The 14,953-nt window shown below is 32.3% G+C and overlaps 1 protein-coding gene across 1 annotated transcript; it reads right to left on the bottom strand.

The window, feature by feature from the left end:
* Positions 1-8,139: 8,139 nt before the first annotated feature.
* Positions 8,140-11,185, bottom strand: LOC106466851 (tRNA pseudouridine(38/39) synthase-like; the record flags this gene model as incomplete). The annotated part of the gene is made up of 3 exons (XM_013927154.2): positions 8,140-8,715; positions 8,961-9,162; positions 11,037-11,185. Coding segments are annotated over 3 exons (444 nt in total), but the record flags the coding sequence as incomplete, so codon positions are not given.
* Positions 11,186-14,953: the final 3,768 nt, after the last annotated feature.

Genomic DNA, 14,953 nt, shown 5'->3' with positions numbered 1-14,953 from the left:
CTTCTCTTTTTTTTTTTCTATCCCACTTCTGACACCAATTTGTTACGTCTCCGTTTGTTAATTAACTTCCCGTAACTTCGTTCCGACGAAACTTTAGCGACATAAGTATTTGCTTAATAAAACTGGTTTATTCTTTTCGAATATAACTTTACCGATACACTCAACTTCAACCATCGCGCTAAACAAACGCTGTAACGTCTCTCGTGCTCTCTGACTGCAGTTCAATTACTCACTGTCTATACACACATTACATTCCCCTCTTTCATATACCAGCCTACCCTATCTAGCAAATACTAGACCATTCGCCAAGATACGGGATAGTTCAAGTCAACACATATCCCTAAAAATCAAAGGGTTTCTTCCACCTCTATCTAAGCTTAGTTTAGACAATTCTTAAACTTTTTCCCACAAAAATTTCTCAAACCCTGCTTAGAGTCCATTATGTGTACAAATAGCCCTAACATTAGAAATAACATATACATCTCTCTTCTTTCCATAATCTACTCTTTGCATTTATCAAACACACCACAAACTTTGCACTAAATTTTGGGTTTCCCAAAGGTTATGATGTAATTAAATATGTCTTTCAATTTATTAAAGTTTACATTAATTTCTACTACTTATCATAAAAGAGAAAGCTATCTAAAGAAAAAATATTTTATCAATTCAGGGCTGTATCAATTTGTTTGAAATTGCACCATGTCAATATGAGCTGAAACATAGAAGATTTACCTAAACTGTGAACACAATAGGAGAATTAACTGTGCTAACTTCTCTTTACCAATAAGAAATAAAACACTAATGACTATATTTGACACATGATACACATAATAATATGTCAAAGCCTATTTAGGGAACATACAAACCAAAAAATTTTACCTTTAATATTCTGGCATGTATCTATACCTCATGATCCGACTGATTTCTTGGGCTTTACTTTTTGGACAGTTTGCTGACTCACAGTGTCAGTAAAACAACTGTAAAAGGATACTAAGTCTATTATGCAAAAAAATGTTTTAAAGGAATACAATGTGAAACTTACTGTAACTGCAGCAAATGAAATAAATATTTTATGAACAAGTGCATTATCTCACAGTAAAAAAAACAAAAAAACATGATATAAACATCTAATTAACCGTCAAAATATTAAAACTATTATTATAAACAGTATGAGTAAGTGACATGAATATTCACGTATCAAAAAATTGTCCAAAAATAATGTTCCAATTACTTGTATAACTGTAATACATAAGTACATATACAAATGTAGCTTAACTGTTACACCACAATATATTACTATTAACCTCACTGCTTGTAAAAGCTTAAAATTTATCATCTGACAATTCCATTTCCAGTGTGTTAACAAATTTTTTGTATGATAAAAATATTAGTATTAAATTCATTATACATGAAATATTTAAATGGAATATAATGTGAAACTTACTACAATTGTAAAAACAAAAATAAATAGTGTGAACATGATACTGACATCTAAATTTAGTAGAAATGATTAAATAAATATTAAAGTACACAATACACCAATACTATGAGAGGTATTTTATACACTCTCACACACTTAGGAACCTGGTTGAACTGTATATTTTTAATTACAATGGGCTTTAGCATAAAAACCACATCCAGTGTCTCTGACATTTACATGATATAAACATCTAATTAACCGTCAAAATATTAAAACTATTATTATAAACAGTATGAGTAAGTGACATGAATATTCACATATCAAAAAATTGTCCAAAAATAATGTTCCAATTACTTGTATAACTGTAATACATAAGTACATATACAAATGTAGCTTAACTGTTTCATCACAATATATTACTATTAACCTCACTGCTTGTAAAAACTTGTAAATCACATTTACATTGGCCATTCTTTGTTGACACTTTGTATGGACTGAAACAAAAATAAATAGGAATAAAATTTCAAATAAGCACTTCTCACTTCTTGTGTTAATGAGGAAAGAAAATTCGCCAATAATTTATCTTTTTTTTTCCCCAATGTAATATAACACAAAATTTACGTGTAATTGCATTTTAAAATGAATCATCGAAAAGTAAACGAAAAACTGGTTTGATAAGCTAAAGTATTCAGTTAACATTTGCAACGTACGTCTCAAATTAAAACAGGTACATATCGTACTGGTAGGTTTTCCGTTGTAATACTGCTTTCACTAGGCCTAGGCTTAAGGGTTTTTAATTCGTTTTTTATAAGAAATATTCAACATTTTTTAAGCTCGGAGTGAAATACTACAGCCTGCATAACATTGCACTATCGTTGTTAAATCTGATCTACGAATGAGAGACAGCGCCACTTACAAATTACTTAGTCAAACTCAAACACACAGCTTCAGTATAAATGTTTTTATAATATACGGCAGTCAAATGTTAAGAAATTCAAAAACTGCAGCGAAATAAAAAATAGGAAAAAGGTACATGCACAATAAAATAAGATTGCTGAGTATAATAATTATTACTACGTACCTTTTAGTTATATATACAAGTTTAATAACTCGAAAAAAGGAACATGCTCAAAACATAGTGTAAAATGAAGTTTAATAAACACTTATTGCCAATTCAATTGCATAAGGGGTCATTTGTAAATTGAGCAAAAGTAGACCAGTATATGCATCAAGCGTTTATTTTATTATCGTAACATTTTCAACGATTTAATTGAGGTGTCTGAAATGAAAGGTTAAAAACTATTTATTATCATTTTATAAAAGGTGTCTAGTCATGTTGTCTTATTTGTATTTATGGCAAAATCATTAAAGCTATCCATCTGTCGCTATCCCTAATTTTTATCTACTGAACAGATGAAAAGCCGGCCAGACAGGAGCACCCTACTGCCCGCCATCCACGCTAAGTTACTGACTATCACTTTGATAACACACTCACAAATTAAAATACAGGTAATATTTTGTGGTACTGCATAGATTTGAAACCGACTCGTCTTATTGATATTAGAATACTGTTGCGTCATCGAGATCATGTGACAATTCTCACGCTCTTTTGTTTCTAGGTAGGGAAAGGACCAAAGTAGAGAGCTTTGCTAAATTCAACAATAGAAGGAATCAGAGTTCCTCCGAAAAATTGTTGGGAGAACAACAAAAGGGTCAAGAACTCGAGGGGGTCAAAGCATATGAACCCCTGAACTTAACTGTGATAAAAACCACTGTGTATGAACCTCAATATCAGGAGAAGGAGAAAACACCAAAACATCCGAGTCAGGGATCTCATACAAAAGGGAATGAAAGGCCTCACAGAAAACAAAATGTGTAATGAGTTGCAGGATATGGCCATATGGCAAAAGGAGGAGGTCCATGTAAGAATCTAATTCCTGACAAACCAAAGATTGCACCTCCTTGGCAGACAACATCATTCCTGAGCCTGAGTAATAGAAGTGTGTGTGTCCCCAGTAGCTTCAAGAGCCATAATGATAATCATGATAAAAATAAAATTCATAATTCACAATAATTAGTGTAAAAATTGTAATTAAAGTTAGTAACACACCAGCATGTAAGAATGAGCAAAGTAAACATATGCACAAAGAAAAAGAATAAATATGAACAAAGTCCAAAATATCAGAGAAATAAAATTAATGAAAACTAGAAAGCAAGCGAGAAGCATGATGTCTAGCTCGCATTGTGCCAATCAAAAAGTTAGATTCACTTCAACTAGTAAGACAAGGAGCTAGCTGCTCTAGAAGAATGTTTTGTGCTGCTATTGGTGGAGGGTTGTTGCATGCTGTATGCATGCTAAATGAACAGCTTGAACTTATGGGGTATACAGGGTAGTGCATCAAGCAAGAAAATGTCTTTTCAATGCGTTAGAGGGCAGTGGAAAATTGAGCAAAACCTATTGTGAGAGAGAAAATATGTATCGTATCAGAATTTCATTTCATAGGCAAGTGGTTAGGCCTCATTTGGAATATTGTACCAAGTCTTGATCTCTATTTTAAAAAAAGCACAGTGAATTGTTAGATAGGGTTCAAAGGGGGCTATATAATAATGCTTGAGGTGGAAAGGTTGTCATACATAGACAGGTAAAGATCTCTGAAATTATTTTCTCTTGAAAAAAGAAGTGTTAGAGGGGAATTGAAGATTGTTAAGGGGATTATAGTGACAATGCATCATCTTTTTTAAACTTAATGTGAGAATGGTAGAAAAAATTGACATACATATATATATATATTTTCAGTTATTAGTATTACTTTTCTAACAGATTGATTGGTGTTTGGAATGTGTGCAGAAAATTTAAGGGAATTTAAAGGAAAGCTTGATAAATATTTGAATGATAAGAGCTGGTTGAGTTTTTGTTTTTATTTTTTAAACCATAGTTTATTGTATGGATTGTTATGGATTTCATGCAAGGCTATACAAGGGCTATCTGCACTAGTCATCCCTAATTTAACAGTGTAAGGCTAGAGGAACGCAGCTAGTCATCACCACCCACTGCCAACCCTTGGGATACTTTTTTTACCAACGAACAGTGAGATTGACCGTCACATTATAATGCTCCCACAGCTGAAAGGGCAAGCATGTTTGGTGTGACGGCGATTTGAACCCACGACCCACAAATTGCGAATCGAGCACACTAACCACCTGGGCATGCCGGGCCTTGATGTATGGAACAGTCTCAATGTACCAACAGGCCCCTTTTTCTCGTAAAACGTTTTATGTTATTACAAGTGAATTTTTCAATGGAATACAACATAAAAACTTCAAAAAGAATTGCACAATTTAGAACTGAGTGGATATCTTTAAATAGCAAAGAAAATAGAGAAATTAATAATTTCCATTTAAATAAATTTATATAAATTTTAAAATATTTATTATTTTTATTAAACAAATAATCTGCCAATAATGTGAGAGGGAGTGCATTATTGCAAATAGCCAATCCAAAAATTTTAGACTTCATTTTCAATACTAAACCTTACCTCTTTCGATAAAATTTCCAGGTCATCATCATGATCAAACTTTTGTTTCTTCTTCTTCAGAGAAAGTTTTGCTGATAAAAACTGTGGTTTTTCATCAATTTTTGAACAGGAATCTAAGGAGTCTGTAGCAACTAACTTTGTTTCCATCTTAATAACGGAACCAAAAACCTTTTTAAACAACGAAAATAACTATTACATTTTATCATTAAGATTTGTTCTCACTATATCAGTAAATATGAATAAAAACAATTTGGTTAAAAACTTAATTTTCCTTCTCTATAATTTCTAAAGAACTAAATTTTTCATCTTCACACATTAAAAAAACATGATGAAATGCAGACACAAAATGATTTGAGCCAGTTAATTATACTACGTTCCAAAATGTAATATTTTTTCAGAAGGATCTTGTTCTTTAAACACTTCATGAGAAAAATGTTTAAAATTTTTTGTTTTGCTTTGAAAAGTTTTATTTAGTAATTTCTGTACAGCACGTCATCTTCATGATATTTTCTGAATCCTACTAGTTTAAAAAAAAATTTATAGTTTACCTTTAATCACTACAATTTATTTTTTTAAAGGAACAAAACAAGTAACACATAAACTTGCACACACAAGTTATATTTCTTGGTATTTCTAATGTTCGTTTCTAGTCATATGTAAATGTATACCAAAATACTCATATTACAACTACTTTCCTCTTTCTTTTATGCAAAGTCTAATGGAAAAAGAAAAAAAAAAGTTTAAATTCAGTTAATAGGAATGTTTGAAAATCACCATTGGTTTCTTAGAAAACTTTTTATAAACCGGGAAAATAATTCTACTGTTAACCTTGCCAAGTTGTTCTGAAAGGACTAATATGCATTATGTCACATGATTTTTACTTGGAACAAATTTTGAAAATGTAGACTGTAAAAGAAGTATATCAGTAAACTTTTAAAATATAGCTTTAACTAAGAAGACAGTTCTTAACAGATCAATAATCACTAAACAACTGCAGTAATTGTGGCCTCAGTAACAAAATTACATGTATCTGGTAATTTGTTAGAACACAACACACACGATTTGTTCTTCTTCAAACTTACTTTGGCTTTATCTTTTCTTTTTTTTTTGGATTCTACTTTTTCTGCTTATACATGTATTAATTTTCTAAAAATTTCATGCATAATATATTTCTCTTGAAATCACTAAAAAAAAAAAACCAGTAATAAAACTGAGCAGAGAAAAATACTGAAAAGAATAAGATAAATAACATAGTAACATTAAAAGAAAACACGATTCTCAAATCAGCTGGAAACCTTATGACCAACTGTTCTGCAAATCAAATTACAAGGTATACCTATAACTACATCTTTAATATTTGATACATAAATTATTTCAGTGGAAGTTCATTCCAGATTTACCCTGTATAAAATCTACATAAATGTATCGGTAACTTGGATCACATGAAGTAGTGACTTGGTAACATAGCTCAGTAATAAATGAGCTAGTTGAAACTAAAAAAATTGTAAGTTTGTAGATTAGAATTATTTCTAAAACATACATGTGTCATAATACTGATTCTGTAGTTATATCACATTCTATCAGCTGATCCAATAGAAAGTACCTCAAATAACTGCAAATACACATGCAATAAGGTTTAATATTCTCAGCCCAACTACTTTGTAATTCATTTGCAGAAACCATCATAATGGATCATTACAATGAAGATTAAGCCATTTTATCAAATCATCACAGTGTGATAACTTTATGAATTTACTGCAATGACAAGCCTTGTTGTGACTTTTGTTGGTTATTTCAATAAGTGCCAACATATCGTGAGTGGTTGGTGCAAAACATAAATAAATAAAACTATACATGACATTCCTCTGTAGCTTATAACAAGCTGCTGTATTTGGCACTATCTGTATATTCAAACAGCAATTTTTCAGAAGTACATAAAATTATTTGATCTCATCAGAAAAAATCTTTATAATAATGTCTTGAAATGTTACTCAATTAGTTTTGGCTATGTTTATCATAATGCTTGAAGTACCAGTACTGTAGAGAAAAAAATTCCACAAAATGTTCCTGCCAGGATAAATGAGAAAGCTAACCTGAAATTCCTCTTTTAAATAAACAACAAAAGTCTCAACTTTGTGGTGATTAATAGGATGCACTAGGAGCCCCACTTTAATAAGGTCTCTTGATGTTAAAGAATGTTCTAGTAATAACAATGTACAAAATGGGTTTCTATTTGTTTCTTGTCAAGAGACAAACATAGCAATAAGATTTTGGAAACAGAAAGAATCCATTGGGGTCACCACCCATTTAACCAAACCATTAAAAAAAAACTAAATGTAGCCCTTCCATCCAGTTATATATCTAACAAGTATTTTTTATTCAAAATTAAATATAAGAAAGGTTTCCTACCAACACTAGTGGAATGTAATACAATTAGGAATCTTTTTTCTCCTTCATCACAAAAAAATTGCTTAGAACTTCAGTAAGTTCCTTTACTTTATAACAAGGTTCCAATTGGAATATCTTGCTGAAGTTCTATACACATAAATAACAAGTTTTTTTTTACTTATATTTCATTGAACTTTGGTGACCTCTAGTTTCTACTAATTTTATTAATTTGGTATAAAATCTGGGTATAATGAATTTATTACACTCATGGCATCTATGAAGTGGGAAGTGTAGAAAACTACCAAGGGAAATTGACACTATATAGGGGAAAGGATGTACTTCTCCAATGTGATTAATCAACCCATATAAGCAGCCTCCTCCAGGAGCAATTAGATGTGGTCAGAAGATGCCAAACTGGAGCTAAGCCTTCATAGGACCTCAATGGGCATAAGAAAAATTAGTATATGGAAAAGAACATCAAGATGTGGGTAAAGAACAAAACGTGGAAGTAGGAGGACAGAAAACGGGAAGAGGATCAGGAGCCGTGGAGGAGGAGGTTGTGAGAAACAATTAACAAGGGATGATACAGAAGTATGCAACCTGACCATGTCAATACAGGACTCCAAAGAATAAGGATGGCCTCCAAAAAAAATGGTGTCATGCCAGAGCTACTTGAAATCCCCGAGGAAAAACAGGGAGAGATGAACCCCCCACAAGCAACTTATTTCACCCCAACTAGTCCTAACAACAAAGTAGCCAGGTAAGGGGAAAAAAATTAAATAAATATTAATTTACACAATTTTTATTAATGTCAGTTTAATACTTGTTAACCTTGGTTGCAAAATTAATTGCAAATTGATATTAAAATGAATTTGTTACTAATTTCTCTCTCTGTTGTAGCTCAAATAGAATTTTCTAATAAAACAAAAAATAACTGACTTACATATCAATTTCTCTTGCATTAATGCAAGTATGAAACTAGTAAATTGCATTAGCTAGTGAAAATTAAAATTTGCACGACTGTTCTACACCAGGTCTTTTGATCAAAATGTTGCTGTTTTATAAATTATATACATAAATTAAGTAACTACTATAGTTACATGTACATCTCCCATGCTACAAAGTCTTTCAACACCTAGTCATGTATATGTAACAGATCAAAAACATATGGATTCATATGGTTAGTTCAAGTCTTTCCTTACATTCCTTACTATGCAAATTTATATTCCAATTTGTCTAGAAAACAATATTTTTACATAAATTTTACAGTTTTGCTAATTATTCACCTGTTTTATGTCCTTCAACATAGCCATCTGGTTCAAAAATGCCTTTACCTTCAAGACAATTGGATCTTAAATCGAGAGAGATCACCTAAAAGACATATAGAGTCAGCATGTGCTAGAAAACCTTTCACACATATTACATATATACTGAGATGCATATATTCAAATAAAAATGTTGATTTTGGTCCATGTTTACTTAGATTTTTTAACATTTTGAAAATTAGGTATGTTACATCAGTTTCTATTCAGTCCAGAGTATTTTGGTGATATTAGATTTTTTCATAAAATTTAATGATATACCACACATTCATATACCTCAAACTTGTAGCCTACCTGGCTAAATGCAGAAACACCCTTATCCGTGCGGCCACATCTATGATAATTTGAAGTTTCTCGTAACTCTATAAGCCTTGTTTTCATCAAAGCATTGAAAAGCTGTGTTTCAACTGTTCTATTTGTGTCTTCTTGTGCAGCAAAACCTTGGTAGTCCCAGCCTAAGTATAACAACTTTAATGCAACATGTCTCTTTTTGTACCTTGACAGGGCAAAATTAACATTTCAAAATTAGTCATGACTTACATAATCTATAAGTTTTAAATTATTCTACAATTATGTTGCTATACTTTTCTTAGTTCTGATATTTTTATAATAAAATTTCTAAATTGCAAATAAAATATTACAGCATGCAAGATGAACTATTCTTTGTAATTTAAAAACAGATTAAGTTTTTACAATTAATGGCTCTAAATTCGAGGTAAATATCTGAAGGAATTGGTACTATTCAATAGTGCAATAAAGAACTTCAATAAAAACACATGAACCATGCATCGAAAAGCTCTTAGAACCATTGAGGTCACCTGTTCATGAGTTTGAACAACCAATGCCAGTTGAATCTAGCTTTTTGGATCTATACATGTATCAAACAAAATCTAAGCAAGCTTATAGCAAAAGTACACATCACATTAGCTTGCATATCATTTCACAACTTACAACACAACTAGATTTAAGGACTATAAAGCTTATGCTATTTACTTTTAATATTTAAGTTCTCATTTCACTACTAAAAAAATCTCCCCAGACAAATCTTTAGACATCTTAATTAAATCATACATGCTTCAGAAAAAACAAACTCAACTTCTCACATCTCTTTTCATTATCTTAAACTAGGTACCATTCTAGTAACCTGTCTCTGTAATCTTTCAATATGTAGATATATATTCCTGTAGTAGGATGACAAAACCTTCAGTGTTGTTCCAAGGTTCTACAGGTTCCTTTTATCAAAGTTAAGGGTACATAGTCGAAATTTTGAGGTACACCATTGAGACATATTGATTTTCATATTTAAAAGTATTACTTAGGATGAACTAATATTTAGTTGATGGAATAGAATTATGTTAGAATTATTTTGCTACATATTTCCACATTAAACAAGTGACTGTTTCAAAAGTGAAATCTTAAGTAATACATATGTTTATTGCATATTAGACACATTTAAATTATCTGTACTCTCCACTGAAAGTCATGGGTAGATGCAACATTAGTATATTGATCATAAGAAGTAGTTTGGTTATATGATATTACTACAGTAATTTTATGTATATTTTATTTCTCTTCAATAATGTAAGCCCAGTAAAAATATTCTTACCCTTTACTTTCTTTCATGTGATGAATTACAATAATGAGACATAAACAAAAAATGAGATGTAAAAATAGTCATGAAGGAAATAAGTCATTATGTGGAGAAGAACATTTGTTTTGTTGAAAAGAGAATTGGTTTAGGTGTACTAAAAGCTTTAAATCTTTTGCTGCAAACTTAGAGATTCTTGTGAGTAAGAGTTTTATTGTAATATTTCTTTGTAATTCTTGAAATCAGTAAAGTTCAAAACTGTGTCAAAGTAATACAGTTGTGTAAGATCCTCTAAGTTGGTGAAATAGTGAGTTTTTTTTTTTTGCTAACAAAAGTGATTAAAGTTGTGTCTTCTTACATCAATTTGTTTTATATTCCTCCTAATTAATCTCCTGTTATTCAGAACTAACTTGTCACTGCTCAAGAAATCCTTTATTCTATACTAGAATTGACCACTTATGGCAACAAACGGCATGTTTGAAATATATATAGGAAAAAATTGTAATAGTAGTATAAAATGATGAGATGTCAATTCAATGAAACTAGTCTGCTACAAAGTAAGTACCAAATCAAAGAACAGATTAGGCCTCAAGCTATCTTTTCTTAACTGAAATTTACATTTTGGTCAGAAAAACAAATTCACAAATAAATACGTATAAGAAAAAATGCTAAACAGCAGAGAACATATGTAACAAATGACATTATATACCATTTAAGTATTAACATATATTTAATATATTACATTATTTACTTAAAGTGGAAAGTATGGAAAGGCTACAAACCTCTTGAAATCAAATGATTTTACTGGTTTATTATTCACAGTTTTGGACTCTTGTGTTTTCTGCTTTGCAATAATATTTTTAAGTTGCTGAACATGAGCTTGTAACTGTGTGACCCTGGAAATAAGTTCCTGAAAATAATTTATTGAAAGGTTCAAAATTAACATAATAGAACAGAAAATTCATTTTACAACATTAAAGACTATCTAAAAAAAAAGTTTTAGAGCAAAAGAAACAACTATATACTTTGTAACAGACAGGATGGGGGTTATCTGCTTGAGTCCATGAAACTGAATTGGTGGACCACTGGATTAAAACACTAGTGTTAATCAAGGGTCCTAGGTTCAAGTCCCAATCAGGACAGATTTCTTAAACATCCTGATACACTATACTAATTCATGACAGTAAGGACACATATTATTCTAAAACAAAAGTTAAGTATGCTTATAAAATAGTTCAGGATATTATTAGAATAGGTATATAAACATGATATAAAGCTATTCAAAATCCACACATTACTCTTTCATTTATGCAGTATATTGATTAAGTCTAGCAATTAACCAAATGTGCATGGGATTGAACCATTGAAAAATTTTAAGATTGATATATTATAGTTTTTTTATGTGTGTGTGTTGAAATTAATTCTGAGGGCAGTAAGACAAGAGGTCATAAATTTAAGACTTGGAAGGGTCAGACCCATGTCCAATTCAGGCACTCTAGTCACCTAGAGTGGTAAAGGATGCAATTTTACAAAATTATTAGAAAAAAGTTGATAAATATTTTAGAGAATGGGGCTGGGTTTAGTGATTAGTTTTCTGCTTTTTGAGGGAGGTCGGGAGTAAGAATATCCTTGATGGGCCATTAAAAAAGCCCCATGATGTTCCCTAATTTATGGAGGGGGAAGGGGGGGGAAGAGCTAAACATGAGATTTGAATAAAAGATCAGTAAAAGCATTATAAAATGTACACAAGAATTTTGCTTCACAATTCACAAAAAATATCTTGAACAGATGTATGGTTTGAAAGCTTCAATTTTCTTAGACTAACAGTTAGACTACGAAACTTTTTTAAAATCTTTTCACTCTACCAGTATGCCAGAAAATTACCACTATTATTTTGTTGGATAGCTATTAGTCAACATGGTTTTGCTTGGGGAAAATCTGGACTTACTATTTTTTTAACATTCTTTGAAGAGGTTACAGCTTACCTAGATAAAGATAGAAGTGTGGATTTGGTATAACTGGATTTTCAGAAAACAATTGGCAAGATGCTACATAAGAGGCTTGTTAAAAAAAGGTGTGTGGAGAATTAAGTTGGATTACTGGATTAAAAAGTGACTGGATTAAAGGAAGCAGTGATTTTTTTTATAAGAAGAGTTCAATCAGACTGGATTAATGTCACAAGTGGGGTATCTTACGGTTTAGTGTTAGAAACTTTACTCTTTTGGATTTATATTAATAAGTTAGAAAGAATGGTCAATAAAGTGCTTACATTTGCAGATGATGATAAGGTCTTGAAGATAGCTGGCTGTGAGATGATGCTACTGCTGCTTTGTAAAAGTACTGACATTACTTGGTGGGTTGGGGAATAAATGGCAGATGACATTTGGATTATCATAATTTAGGTTATAAACATAATTTTGGTGGGGATAACTTTAATAGTGTTATGTAAAAAAAAGGATCTTTGTATTTTGGTTGACTATTCTCTTAAATCATAAGTAGGTAGAGCAAACTGTATTTTAAGTTGTATGAACAGAAATACTGAATATAAGTCAAAAGAGGTTGTAAGTTATCATTTTCTTACACTGAAAATAGATTTCTGATACATGCATACATACATACCTCTGCTCACACAATAGCTTTCCTCAATCTTCCACTGCTTTCTAACACACTGAAAAGAAAATTTCTTGCTAGATGCACTAGCCTTATACCCCATAAGTTCAAGCTGCTCATTTAGCATGCTACAACTCTCTACCAAAAGGAGCACAATACACTCTCCTAGAGCAGCTGGCTCCTTGTTTTACTAGTTGATGTGAATATCACTTTCAAGATTAAACCCACAAGAAACAGAAAAACACCAGAAGTGGGGAGAAGAGGTAAGTATCTATTGGAAATCTATTTTTAGTGTAAGAAAATGATAACTTCTGATACTATACATACCTCTACTCACACAATAGCTAGAATCCCACATTCAATAGGTGTAGGGCGACTGGTGTAAGATAAAACAAGAGACCCCTTGTGGAAAGCATCTGTAGAGAATCAAACAGGTGTGCTCTGTAATGGAACAGAATTACACTTGTGGGAGACTGCACCACTTCTGGAACAGGTATGTTCTTCACCCTAAAACAATGAAGTGTCAAGAAAAGAAAGACTTCAGAAAACAATGTATCTGGTGTAAATAATCAACATAAGTCCAACTCCATCCTCAACCGTACAAACACAACTGGAAACAAACTGACTCCAGTGGGAGAACAGTCACAAATAGTACAAGAAAAAATGGGCAGAGAAAAAAGTAACTTCAAACCCACATGGAAAAAAATGGAAAGCCAACAGCTAGTTCCCAGAATTAAGAAAATAGAGGCATTCGAAGAGACACTACTAGGTATCAACTCAACCACAACCATACAGATGAGATTACATGTCCCATCCTCAGTATTACAAGGCGGAGGACCTCTCAGAGGATCAAATGAAGGATATACAGTATAGTGGCAGGGCAAGAAGACCATTAATAATATATACACTAATGTTCTCCCATAAGTAAACATAGTGTTATACTGCAAGCAACCAGAATTATGATGAGGAAGTAAGCAAACAGCATCTGCCATACAAACTTCCAAATCAACCGTAGGAAACAGGAAGTACAACAAAATGAACCCAGACTTACAGGGCTGTGTCTAAGCCTCAACTCAACCATAAGAGCAAGGAGCCATCCTGTACCTGGTATTATGAGCAGAAATAATGATTCCAACTCAACAATAAAAGCATGGAAGAAACATTGTGCACCCAGCATTATGAGGAGGATGTGTTTAACCATAGGAACAAGGCATTGCATGTCCCACAACCACAGTGCTAGGAGATGGACAAAGTCTCCTGAGCTCAACCATAAGAGAAGGAAAATGAAATATACTGCAACAGAAATTACCAAGAAGGGGGCTTCTACCAATATCAACCTTAGGAATAGGATGTAATATACCTGAACTCAGTATTACAAAGAGGATCCAGCATTAGCTGGTCCAGCTTCCACCAACATCAACACACCCAGGATTAAACCACCAGATGGTAGAAGACCGGAGGGTTCCAAATTTTGCCCTCTTCTCAATGTAGTGTAGTGATATGTAATGCTAAGATGTGCATTCTATATTCATAATGAAGCCTCCATGATCAATACTTCCAATGGCTAGGAACTAGAGAGTGGAAAGGACCTTCAAATTCTACTCAAGAAAAGGAGGAGTAAAAAGGTATTGGAGAGTCCAGAGGAATGTCACACCAGAGAAAATGCAATGGATGACTGCAAAACCCTATTTTGAAATGCAAACCACTCCTGATTTATTCATTCAAAAGGAAAGGCAGAGATGGGCAGCAATCCCCTTCTGCTTTACACAAGTGATGGTCCACCAAGTATGTATCAGAATTCTGCATATGGCGAAATATATATACACACCCAAATACATACACCACTAGGTAAACTGCTAACGATCTTGCGGAACACCCCATCTTAACAGTGTGCACTCTACCCTTAAAGGTATTTGATGTGAGTTTATAGGAAAGCATACCCAACATGGCAGCACCCACCACTGAACAGGATCTGAATAGATATAAAAAAAAGGAGGTCTCTGAAAAAAACATAACATAAAAATATACCCAAATGAGAAATGAACTGGTGTGCATAGAACTGCCACAGGAAGTAGGCAATATCTACCAG

The sequence above is a fragment of the Limulus polyphemus genome, unplaced genomic scaffold, assembly GCF_000517525.1.
Source record: "Limulus polyphemus unplaced genomic scaffold, Limulus_polyphemus-2.1.2 Scaffold2396, whole genome shotgun sequence".
NCBI classification, from domain to species: Eukaryota; Metazoa; Arthropoda; class Merostomata; order Xiphosura; family Limulidae; genus Limulus; species Limulus polyphemus.
This window is presented reverse-complemented; position numbering and strand designations above follow the sequence as displayed.